Source organism: Gallinula chloropus (assembly GCF_964237585.1).
Source record: "Gallinula chloropus genome assembly, chromosome: 5".
In the NCBI taxonomy this organism is placed as follows: domain Eukaryota; kingdom Metazoa; phylum Chordata; class Aves; order Gruiformes; family Rallidae; genus Gallinula; species Gallinula chloropus.
The window spans coordinates 26,914,624-26,927,099 of record NC_140090.1 but is presented as its reverse complement, the minus strand read 5'-3'; the positions used below and the strand labels follow the sequence as shown (position 1 = coordinate 26,927,099).

The following is a 12,476-nucleotide window of genomic DNA, read 5'->3' as shown; positions in this document are numbered from 1 at the left end:
CAGTGTCTGTAGCGGGCTCTGTGCTTCTCTGTGTGGGTAGAGCAGGGTATTTCCAGGTACCACCGTGACTGATGTGGCACTCCAGACACCTTTGTGCTGTGCACAGTTCAGATGATGGTAAAGGTCCCTAGAAAGGCAGCTCAGCCTCTGGGAGCAGTCATTTTTGCTTGCTGGCTTTACTCATATTTGGTTGCTGATGGTGGTTTCAGCATTAGACATAATGTGCCTTTATGCCATGGAAAATACACCTTAATTTATCAGGGTGGGGTTGTTAGTCAGTCATTAAGGGATGGCTTTTTTAAGCTGATACACATTGCCTCTGCTTCCATCCTCTGTAAAGATGTGCAAGAAGCCTGTTTCCTTGGTGCTGTGGGTTTGCCCTAGCTAAGAGCCAGCCACTGTGCAGCCACTTGTTCTTTAAGGGGGGGAAAGGGGGAAATTGAGGGAGGGGGAAAGGGAGGGAGAACAAAACCCAAGAACCAAAACCTGGCGGATTGGGGTAAGGAGAGTTACTGGGGCAGCAGAGAGAGATATGAGAATAATAACAGGACTTTACAGCAAAGTACAGGAGACTGGTGAAACACAGTGTGGTGTCTCACCGACCTGCACAGCTCAGGTACAGCTCAGAGCTGTCCTGACACTGGACCATCCCCAAACCCATGTGTCCTGGAGCTGCCTGCTCCTCCCCCCACCAGCCCCCCTTTATTCTGAGCATGGTATCATTGGCATGGGATACCCCCTTTGGCCAGTTCGGGTCACCTGTCCTGGCTGTGTCCCCTCCCTTCTCATTAGGGGGGAAATATGAACAACTGAAAAGTTCCTGAGTGCTGGGCAGCAACTAGAAACACCCCTGTGTTCCCAGCACTGCTCCCATCCCAGCTCCCAAACAGGGCATTCCCTGCTTCTGGAAAGTGATTCCTTCTGTCCTTGGCCTGTTCCAGCCCAAGCTGTTGCAGGTTTGTAGCCACCCCAGTGCAAGCTCTAAGAAACACTGTTAGCAACCCCCGAGTTCTCTCTGTTCTTAGGACAGCCTTTCAGACTGGTTTAGGATGGGTCCTTCCCTAAGAAGAACCATTCCATAGGAGCACGAGATATTCTCATCATGTCCTGCTCATCTGTTTTATTCAAACACCGAAAGAAACTTTCCTGCTGCTCCTGTCTGAGTGTTGCAGTTGTACTCTAGTGTGTTATTTTACTAGTGCCAAGCTGTTGGTGAGTGTACCTCAGGGGCAAGGGCTTTGAAAGCACTCAAGGCTCCAGAAAGTATTTTGCGTGGCTGATCAAGCACCAAAGCTCAATCGAATGAAGGCAGCCACAAAAACCCTTCTGTGTCTTGTTCCTATGGGTGCTGTGCCCCTGCCACCAGGCCTGGGCCCACACAGGTCACTGGGGTGCAGACAGGGATGGATGGTTTAAGTCTCCCGCCTCCACTGACCCGCCAGGAGGGTGCAGAGAGGTGGGCGATGATCTCTTCAGCCAGGGGACAGGAGGTGGGACAAGGGGAAATGGGCTCAAGCTGTGCCAGGGCAGGGTCAGCTCAGCTGTGAGGGAAAAGTTCTTCCCTGGCAGAGTTGTCAGGGCCTGGCACAGGCTGCCCAGGGAGGGGCTGAGTCCCCACCCCTGGGTGTGTTTAACAGACAGGGAGATGAGGTGCTCAGGGATATGGGTCAGCACAGGACAGGGATGGTTGGACTCCATGAGCTTAAAGGGCTTTTCCAACCTGGTCATTCCATGATTCTGTGAAGCAGCTCAAGTGAGCAAAGCACAAATGCACCCTTTGCATAGCCTCCATTTTCAGATGCAGTTCCCCCTGGCCCAGGGAGATTGCAGGGCCGTTCTGGCAGTGGGATGTGGGCAGCTTGGCTGGGGTCCGAAGGGCAGGCTTTCCTTTTGGCCCTGAGGTGCTGAGGGCTTGCGGGCACGATCCTTCTCACGTGCTGGAAGGGAGGTTTGCCCACTGCTGGGTAGCTTCTGGAGGCATCAGCTGCAGTTTCTGACTGAGGATCTCATAGTTCAGCTTTCCCCAATGAGTGGTCCTTCACACCTGTGGGATCAGGGTGCTTGGAGCTGCATCATTGGGCACCTCGGTGGGCATGTGAAGTTAGAGAGTCTGCTCTTGAAGTGGGTGCTGGCAGTACATTGTCATTCTAGGTCATCTTACTCCAAGCATCCCATAAGCTGACCTCTGAAATTCGGGCAGGTGTCACAGCTATGCTGCCATAGTCACGTGCTGGCCAAGAGGAAGGGTTGAAAGTCTGGTCCGTTGTGATTGACTGCTGTTATGTCTGGCAGATGTTACTTGTTCCATTAAAAAGAAAGTGTTTTTTTTGTTTTGTTTTGTTTTGTTTTTCCCTCCCTCTTAGGTGGAACGTATTGGGTATTCAAGGAGCCTTACTTAGCCTCTTTGTGGAGCCAATTTACTTCTCTAGCATCATCTTGGGGAGTTTATATCATGGGGATCATCTATCCAGAGCCGTATACCAGAGGATAGCAGAGATAGAAGATCTACCACCTCTTTATACACTCAACAGACCTTTACTTAGTGGCAAGTATCTAATGGAGAAGGCTGTGCCGGTAACGAAGTCTCTTCCAGTAGCAATGTGATTCCACAGTTTTCATAAACCTTGCAAATTATGTACTGTGAGTAAACTGCTTTCTGGTTACAACAGGGAAGTTGCGGTCTAAACTTAACGTAGATACTCAGTCTGAAATCCCATAGCAAGGACCCTTCACGAGTTAAAAAGTGGAAGGAGCTGGGGGATGAGACTTTGGATGGGAGCTGTCTGGAGCATGCCCACAGCAATCCCTGAGGGAAGTTGGAAAGCCCTGCCTTAATGAAACCCTCTTCCCACCCCTGAAAGAGTGTGGTAGCTCTCACTGTCCCTTCTCTTGCCATTGCAGATGTTCGTTGAGCAGCCACACCAATGATCAGTATGCCGAGATAGACACGTTTGATTCACACTTTCTAGATCAATAACAAGCTAAAAATGGATGGAGAGAACATCCCAGCTGCCAGTGGTTGTGTTTTCTTTCTCTCCTCAGTCTCTGTTGGATGCAGCACTGGCTTTAGTTAGCATGGCACCCAACTCATTTGCATGACTTGATAATGGCAACATCTTAATTTCCACCTGGTAGGTTAACCTACAGATGCTGCACCCAGCACCCAAGGGCATGTTCTCTGGGAAGACTTTTAAGAGTATTAAATAAATCTGGGGGACATCAACATGGCAAGCCCCAGCCTGTGGGTGTAGCTGGTCTTTCATGGCTGCTGCCCAACATTTAAGTCCTGTCCTTTGGCTTTGCGCTGATCCCAGGCTCTAGTGAGGCTCAGAGGAATAGTGATAATTTGAATTCACAGGTCATAACTTCTAATTGAGCTGTTACCTTCCAAGGAAAGTTCTGGACTGTCTGAAATCCTGAATCTGTGAAGCCTTTACAGCCTCTCACCCTCCCTCTCCTTTGTGCACATCACTTTGATTGTAGAGCTTGGCTTGTGGCATGTGTCTCTTTATTTTCCAGGAAGGAGGGGGAAAAAAAAGAACTCAGTGTTGGAAAGCATGGTTAAAATTTGAGGGAATGCTTTCAAATCACTTTAGGGAATGGAGCAGGGAAAGCAGCCTGTTGAACAGCTAGTGTTTCTTTAGATAAGGAAGGTAAGAAATAAGGATTACCCGAACTATAATGTATTAAAACCTATTTGTCTTCATATTAGCATGTAAGAAGCAGTTCCAGTGCTCACAGTACCAAATCCTATGTTGTTGTTTGTGCATAGTAGCTGATGTATTGACTGTTTCTGCCTGATTTGGGGGGAATTTTGGTCAGTTCTTCAAAACAACAGGTTGGGGGGGGGGGGAGGAGCTACCCTTTTCACAACTTACAATGCTCCTTTGTCTTCTTACAAATGATCTTTCTGCAATATGGAGGTGGCCTGTTTGCCAGGAAATAGCAGCATCTCTTTAACCAGTCCAGCTGGGACATGCTGCTGAGCAGTGGGGAGAGTTCAGAAACATTCTCAGAGTGCTGACTTCTCATGAAAATCCACATCTGGGACATGGATGGGAAGCTGGTTTGGGGGGAGAACTGTGTTGATGGATTTCTTCTACTGGTTCAGTCTTGAAGGCTCATCTTCAGGGAGGTTGTGGATTCTCCTTCTCTGGAGATGTTCCAGCCCTGTTTGGACGCTGATCTGTGCGACCTGTCCTAGGGAGCTGCTCTGGCAGAGGGTTGGACCTAATGGGCTCTGGGGGTCTCTTCCAACCCCTGTGATTCTGGGATTCTATGATTCTGAGCCAGGCTGTTGGGTTCAGCTGGGGCAGCTGTTCAGCAGAACAGCTGCTCTTCGAGTCGCACGTTCTGTTGTGTGTTCTTACCTGGAATCAGCACCAGAGAAATACCTGTCCCCAGCTCCATGTTCCTCCTGGTACCACACAGGCAGCTCTGTTTTGATTACTCTGGGTCATGGTGGGTGAGAAACTTCTCATGAGCCAGCAGTGTGCTCTTGCAGTCCGGAAGGGTGATGGGATCCTGGGCTCCATCAGGAGAGGGGTGGCAGCAGGGACAGGGAGGGGATTGTCCCTCTCTGCTCTGCCCTCGAGAGGCCCCAGCTGGAGTCCTGTGTCCAGAGCTGGGGCCCCAGTACAAGGAAGATGTGGGACTGTTGGAGAGGGGTCAGAGGAGGCCATGAAGATGATTAGAGTGCTGGAGCACCTCCCCTATGAAGCGAGGCTGAGGGAGCTGGGCTTGTTCAGCCTGGAGAAGAGAAGGCTGCGGGGGGACCTCATTGCAGCCTTCCAGTCCCTGAAGGGAGCAGAGAAACAGGAGGGGAATCAGCTTGTGAAAGTGCAGAGACTGGCAGGACAAGGAGGATGGAGTGAAGCTGAGGGAGGGAAGGTTTAAATTAGATACTTGGGGGAAGTTCTTGGCAGAAAGAATGGTGAGGGGCTGGAACAGGCTGCCCAGATTGGGTGTGGGTGCCCCATCCCTGGGGGTGTTCAAGGCCAGGTTGGATGGGGCTCTGGGCAACCTTGTGTAGCTCCAGGCCTGGAGGTTGGTGGCCCTGCCTGTGGCAGGGGGGTTGGAGCTCTATGATCCTTGGGGTCCCTTCCAACCCAGACCAGTCTGTGATTCTATGATTCTATCTCATGTGTACCAGAGAGATGACCTAAAAGAGAAGCAGATGTTGTTCCCCCATCTTGCCTGTTTAGCTGAGAAAGTGCTGTAAAGAAGGGGTTTTTTTTCCTTTCCCATAAATTCAGACAATTTGGGACAATTGCCATCACAGTTAGTTATTGTTTTCTACTGCCAAAAGTTCTCTTCTCTCCATCTTTCCTCATAGGAAATTCTCTACTTCCACCTCCTATCCCCAGCAAGTTAGAGGTGGGTGGTCATGTCAGAATAGCTGGTTTTCAGCTGGGGGATGTGGGAAACATCCAGAGATCATCCAGGCATGTTGGTGGAAAACTCCCTCCCCATGAGGACTTTGGAAGCCTTTACTTTACAGGACCCAGCCTTTCGGGATGTCTTTAGCACCGTGGCACGGAGGGTACGTCAGCTCATGCTGGGCACCAGCCAGGTTGTTTGAGGAGTAGGCAGGTTCAAAGCTTGTGAATTTCTAGAATAAACCAAAGAGAGATCGATTTCTCAGTCAGATAGGAGGAGGAGGATTGTATAAATAGCCAACAACAAGGTACCAGCCCACAGGGTAACCTGCACAAACTCTTTTGGGGGCCATTGTGAGAGGTGGGATGAAGGAGTTTCTCCGAAGGTGGAAGTTGGGTGGCAGAGCTCAGCAGATGTGCCATTCAGAGAATCAGCCAGTCAAGATCCTTGAGAGCAGAACTCATCAAGAGTAGGAGAGTCCATTATATAGAAAAGACAGGGCTTTTTTCACTGGGTGTGGGGGTCTGAGCCCATCTGGAGGCCAGACGCCCACCAAAGCTGCTCTGTCACAGCCCTGGTCAGCTGGGCAGGGGAGAAAATATCTATTGAGAGGCTGAGGAGTGAGATAAGGGCAGGGAGAGCCCATCCCGCAGTCAGCGGCACGGGCAGGACAGACTCAGCACGGGGTAAAGGACAGAAACTCTCTAACTGATGGCCCTGCCCTGCATCCCCAGTGACACCGGGAGCTTAAAGCAGCTCCCCCCACCCCTCCCTTCTCAGCAGACTGATCTTTAGGCAGCATTTCACTCCCTTCTGCCCCCCCATTGTGGCACGGGTTGGGGCAGAGACTGGGGGAACGGGGGTTTGGGTCAGTTCCTCACCAGATGTTCTCCTCCTTGGCCAGGGGCGGGGGGGAGCATCCATCACCCCCTTCCCCTGCTGCACCGTGGGGTCCCACCCATGGCAGACACTCCTCCAGGAACTTCTCCAGCCTGAGTCCTTTCGCACTGGGCCTCAGCTGTTCCCCAGCTGCCCCAGCATGAGTCACTGCTATGGGGGCAGTCATCAATCACAGAATGGCTCTCAGTCCCTCAGGCCCAGACTGCTCCAGCCTGGTCCCACACGGGGTCACAAGCCCTCCAGCAAACCTGCTCTGGTGTGGGTCTCTTTCTCTCATCTCTCCTCTCTCTCTCCCATCTCAGTCCCCAAAAAACTGTCAGGCGTTGTTATTCATACAAGCGCTGGCACAAGTTGTGACCTTTTGCTTATTATACCCCATTATAACAACCTGCAACAGTAAGTTCTGAGTGACAGGCTCTAAATAGCTCCATTGTGACAGTTCTCAAAGGAGAATAAAGTATTCTGGTTCCACTCCTAGCTTCCTCTCCCACTACTGGTTTCAGCTTATGTTCATCTCTAGGTTTGGAGGCAGAGAGTAGGAATCTGGTCCACCCAAAGTGTTACCAGATGCTTCAGTTTTGAGATAACCTTTCTTCCCTGTCTGTGATCCTCCTTCAGGGACTCCTGCCATCTCTCTGGGGTTTGCAGAGAGGATTCAGCAGTTGAGCAGGGGGATCTTGTTATTTAATTCCATGTGAGAGTCTGTGGGGCTTTGAGGTATTTTTGTTTCATCAAAATAACCCAAGGAATGTGGTTGTGTAATTGTAGGGGTTGGAAGGGTCCCCCAGAGCCCATTGGGTCCAACCCCCTGCCAAAGCAGCTCCCTGGCTCATATTGCACAGGTCGGTGTCCAGACGGGGCTGGAATATCTCCAGAGAAGGAGACTCCACACCCCCTGGGCAGCCTGTCCCAGGGCTCCCTCACCCTCACTGGGTAAAAGTTCTTCCCCATGTTGGTGCGGAACTTCCTATGCTCTAACTGGCAGCCATTGCCCCTTGTCCTGTCTCCACAGAGCACTGAGAAGAGGCTGGCCATGTCCCCTGTGTCCCACCCTTCAGATATTGATAACCATTGATCAGATCCCCTCTCAGGCTGCTTTTCTCAGTACAGAGAGCATGACAGTAAAGAGGAATGAGCTCTGGCTGGTCTGCCTGTGTGGTGGCGACTTGGGAGCCCTCCTGCCTCGGTGGTTTTGGTGGAACCCATTTCTGATGACACAGTGTGTCTGCTCAGGCCTGATTCACACCAGCTTCAAAAAAGCAGCCTGAACCATGGGGGTTTTGGACACTCAAGATTTCAGACTCGTTTTGTGTGCACCCAAAATTTGTGATGTATTCGGGGTTCAGGCGCAGGCCCCGCGAGGTGTGACTCCCAGAGCGGCGGAGCCTGCACTTCGCTGGCACCCTGCGAGTTGCACTGCCAGCTCCACCTCTTAGAAGCTGCTCAGAAGGACAGGGGACGTGGCACTGGGGACTCTGACTCTTGTCACAAAGCCCCGCTCTTGCTGGTTCTCCCTCAAGCACTGCTTGCGTGGCAGGGTGTGTATATATGTATATATATTTATCTACATGTACCCACTGAGTGGGGACCACTGTGTGTGGGTCCCACACCCCTCCTCACAGATTCACAGATCAGTGGGTGTCAATCCGTGGCATCCTGCTGCTTTCCCCTAGAAGATAGGTGGCAGTCTCACTGCCTACACTGGTCTGCCAGGAGGGTGCACAGAGGTGGGCGATGGTCTCTTCAGCCAGGGGACAGGAGGTGGGACAAGGGGAAATGGGCTCAAGCTGTGCCAGGGCAGGGTCAGCTCAGCTGTGAGGGAAAAGTTCTTCCCTGAAAGAGTTGTCAGGGCCTGGCACAGGCTGCCCAGGGAGGGGCTGAGTCACCTTCCCTGGGTGTGTTTAACAGACAGGGAGATGAGGTGTTCAGGGAGATGGGTCAGCACAGGACAGGGATGGTTGGAGTCCATGACCTTAAAGGGCTTTTCCAGCCCTGTGATTCTGTGAGATGAGCAAAGAGCCCTTCAGGAGACTTTTCTTTTGATTCCCAAATTTTTCAGCTTATGTTTCAAGAAAACAGGGAGCATGAGGCTCATTTTTTGTTCTTTCCTCCTTCCCTTAATCCCTGGCTGTTGGTCACGGCGACCTGGCTGACATAAACCCTAAAAATACAACAGCTTCAGGAAGTTCAATTAGACATGTTTCAAAGCACTGTGTTTACTGAGGAATTGAATACCCTCAGCACACCAAATTCATAGAATCACAGACTGGTCTGGGTTGGAAGGGACCACAAGGATCACAGAGCTCCAACCCCCCTGCCAGAGGCAGGGCCACCAACCTCCAGGCCTGGAGCTACACAAGGTTGCCCAGGGCCCCATCCAACCTGGCCCTGAACACCCCCAGGGACGGGGCATCCACCCCCTCTCTGGGCAGCCTGTTCCAGCCCCTCACCACTCTCTGTAAAGAGCTTCTCCCTTGTCCTGCCAGTCTCTGCCCTTTAACAAGCTGATTCCCTCCTGTTTCTCTGCTCCCTTCAGGGACTGGAAGGCTGCAATGGGGTCCCCCCGCAGCCTTCTCTTCTCCAGGCTGAACAAGCCCAGCTCACTGTGTAGCTCAGGCCTCATGGTTTTCTCACTGGGCCCAGAGGTACCACGAGCCAAGTCCCATGCTTGGGCCCAAAGTTTCTTTATGAGATTAAGCTTCAGGTATTGGCAAGAAGCACATCCTACAGGGCATCTCTGCAGCCTTGGGGTCCTATGGGGGGGTGGAATTAAACCTTCCCCAGGCACCTCCAGAAGCAACGGGCAGGGGAAAGGGGTTTGCAGCTGGAACACAGTCGGATTTATGCAGAAGTACTCAAAACACCCACCAGTTCTAGCTTAACGTGGAGGGTGCTGAGGGCTGACGGGTCTTGTTCCATCTGACTTGGATGCCCACGCCGTCAGTGCTGGTCACACCATGCCCTGGGGTCCTGGGTTTAGCCAGGACAGAAGGAATCCCTTTCCAGCAGCTGGTGGGTGCTGTGTTTGGGAGCTGGGATGGGAGCAGTGCTGGGAACACAGGGATGTCTCTATTTGCTGCTCAGCACTCAGGAACTTTTCAGTTGCTCATATTTCCCTGCTAACGAGAAGGGAGGGGACACAGCCAGGACAGGTGACCCAAACTGGCCAAACGGGGTATCCCTTGCCAATGATACCATGCTCAGCATAAAGTGGGGCTGGTGGGGGGAGGAGCAGGCAGCTCCAGGACACATGGGTTTGGGGATTGTCTGGTGTCGGGACAGCTCTGGGCTGTACCGAGCTGTGCAGGTCGGTGAGACACCACACTGTGTGTCACCAGTCTCCTGTACTTTGCTGTAAAGTCCTGTTATTATTCTCATATCTCTCTCTGCTGCCCCAGTAACTCTCCTTACCCCAATCCGCCAGGTTTTGGTTCTTGGGTTTTGTTCTCCCTCCCTTTCCCCCTCCCTCAATTTCCCCCTTTCCCCCCCTTAAAGAACAAGTGGCTGCACAGTGGCTGGCTCTCAGCCAGGGCAAACCCACAGCACCCAGTGTAGCCTGTAAGAAAGCAGTTGGCAGTGCTGAATGAAACACAGTGGCACCTTCATGAGAGGGGTGCTGCCAGCTCAGGGTGCCATGCAGAGCTGGCTCTGGTTTTACAAGGACGAGTGGAGAGGTGTTGGCACCGCTCAGGAAGCACGGCCTCTCCGTGTTAAGGCATCTGGAGTTGAGAGCTGAACTGTAAAGCCAGGTGTGGAAACGTGACATGGGGTCATAGTGTGGCACCCATTCCAAAACACGATGAGCAACGTGCACCTACATCCTTACAACAGCAGAGCGAGAGGGACTGATGGGAGATGTACAACTGATGGAACCTCCTGGGGTGGACGTGGCAGGGTGCTCTTGTTCCTGGCCCCATGCCTCAGACCTCTCCATGATCCCCTCCGCTGAGGAGGCTGGTTTCTCCCCCCACAGGGATGCACACCTGCCCCCTACTAGGAAGGGTGGAAGGAGAGAGCACTTCAGCCAGGGTCAGGATGGGATGTGCATGGCAATTCCTCTGCAAATTGGTGAAAAACCTGCCAGAGAATGCCCCCAGAACGAAAAGATCCGCTTGTAAGAGTGCTTAGCAACGTGATTTGGATAGCTCTGCTGTCTTGCTTACCCCCAGTAACAACAAAACTAAAGAGCAGTAATTGCTGGTGTCATTAAGCATCGTTTTCCTTGCAGGTATTAGCAATGCAGAAGCCCGCCAACCAGGGAAGGCACCGAACTTCAGCGTGAACTGGACGGTGGGAGACGCCGGTCTGGAAGTCATTAATGCCACGACTGGCAAAGATGAGATGGGTCGTGCGTCCCGCCTCTGTAAGCATGCTTTTTACAGCCGCTGGATGCGTGTTCACGCAAAGGTACATCTCCGGGAGCGCTGGGCTGTCCGCTTCTCCTTCCTGCTGAGTGAGGTGGCTGTGCATGCTGCTGCCCGTGCTCGGAAGCCGCCTTCCGAGCCTGTCTCCAGCTGAGCCTGGATGTTAACTCCTGCTCTCCTTGTAGTCGTGGGAGAGAACAGTGCATTCCTTGCACGTGCTGGGCAGGGAGAAAGCAGATGGGATTTAATAAAAGCAAGTGGAGAGTCTTGCACCTGGGAAGGAATAACTGCTGGAATCAGTACAGGCTGGGGGTGACCTGCTGGAGAGAAGCTCTGCAGAGAAGGACCTGGGGGTCCTGGTGAGTGACAGGGTGGCCATGAGCCAGCAGTGTGCCCTGGGGGCTAAGAGAGCCAATGGGATCCTGGGGGGCATCGAGAGGAGTGTGGCCAGCAGGTCATAGGAGGTGACCCCCCCCTCTGTTCTACCCTGGTCAGGCCCCACCTGGAGTATTGTGTCCAGTTCTGGGCTCCCTGGGATAAAAAAACCAGGGATCTCCTGGAGAGAGTCCAGAGGAGGCTATGGAGATGGTTAAGGGCCTGGAGCATCTCCCCTGTGAGGAAAGGCTGAGTGAGCTGGGGCTGTTCAGCCTGGAGAAAAGAAGACTAAGGGGGGACCTTATTAATGTTTATCAGTATCTTCAGTATGGGATGCAGGTGGAAATGGGCAGCCCCTTTTCAGTGGTCTGTGGGGACAGGACAAGGGGCAATGGCCTGAAGTTGGAGCACAGGGAGTTCCACACCAACATGGGGAAGAACGTTTACCCAGTGAGGGTGAGGGAGCCCTGGGACAGGCTGCCTGAGGGGGTGTGGAGTCTCCTTCTCTGGAGATATTCCAGCCCTGTCTGGACGGCGCCCTGTACGACCTGTCCTAGGGAGGTGCTTTGGCAGGGGGTTGGACCCAATGGGCTCTGGAGGTCCCTTCCAATCCCTGTTATTCTGTGTGATTCTGTTTGCTTACCTTATGGTTTGATGCAATGATACTGGTCCAAATTCATGCCAGGATCCAATGATGTCTGGTTTATAGCTGCAATCCCCTTTGAGCTCGCCTTCTCCTTTTACCTTACTCTGGGGACAATGATCCTGGTTTCACTCCGAGCGACCCTACCAAGGTTTCGCGCCGCCCTCTCTTAGGAAGAAAGCCCTGTGGGTGGCTTTTCAGGCTCCAGAAGGGAGCTCCCCCGAAGGGACCTGATAACATAGGGAAGGCAGGCAGACAGCCAGCCCGGGCCAGACCAGTCCCAGTGTCCATGGCACGATGCCGCAAGGGGCTCACTCACCCCTCTCCGCCGCCACCTGAACACACGGGCTGGCACTTCGTTACCCTGCTTTAATAACAGCTGTTGGAATAGCTCAGTCCCTCTCAAACAATTTGGCTTAACGAGTTTCCTGTCTCTCTTCTTTCCTCCTCCTGAACCCCCACAGCTTTCCTCCAGCTTGCGCTCCAAGATCCTCAAACCCAACCTGTACCACGACACCAAGCAAGGAGCCGCCGAGTATCAGACTGCCAAGGAGTGTTTGTTCAGAGCCTTCCTGAAGGCAGGACTCGGAGCCTGGGTGGAGAAGCCCATAGAACAGGATCAGTTTTCCCTCACGGTTTAATTCACAGACTGCACATCACTTGGGGAAGGGGGTTGTTCTGGAGATTCCTGGTGTCCAGCGTTGCTTTCTGGCATCTCCACAGCCATCAAAACATCTTCTTACTCTTTGGAGTTGGGTTTTTCTCCTTCAGTTTGGGGTGGTTTGGGTTTTTGGGTGGGGTTTTTTTTGTAACTG

General features: G+C 52.6%; 1 protein-coding gene across 1 annotated transcript in view; it reads left to right on the top strand.

Annotated features, from left to right (window-relative positions):
- ADARB1 (adenosine deaminase RNA specific B1) overlaps positions 1-12,476 on the top strand; it is a 41,659-nt gene extending 29,183 nt beyond the window's left edge. Inside the window, exons 7-9 of the mRNA XM_084264787.1 lie at positions 2,364-2,549; positions 10,515-10,686; positions 12,126-12,476. Coding sequence (XP_084120913.1) covers positions 2,364-2,549; positions 10,515-10,686; positions 12,126-12,302 — 535 coding nt within the window. The 3' untranslated portion in view covers positions 12,303-12,476. The remainder of the gene's footprint in view (positions 1-2,363; positions 2,550-10,514; positions 10,687-12,125) is intronic.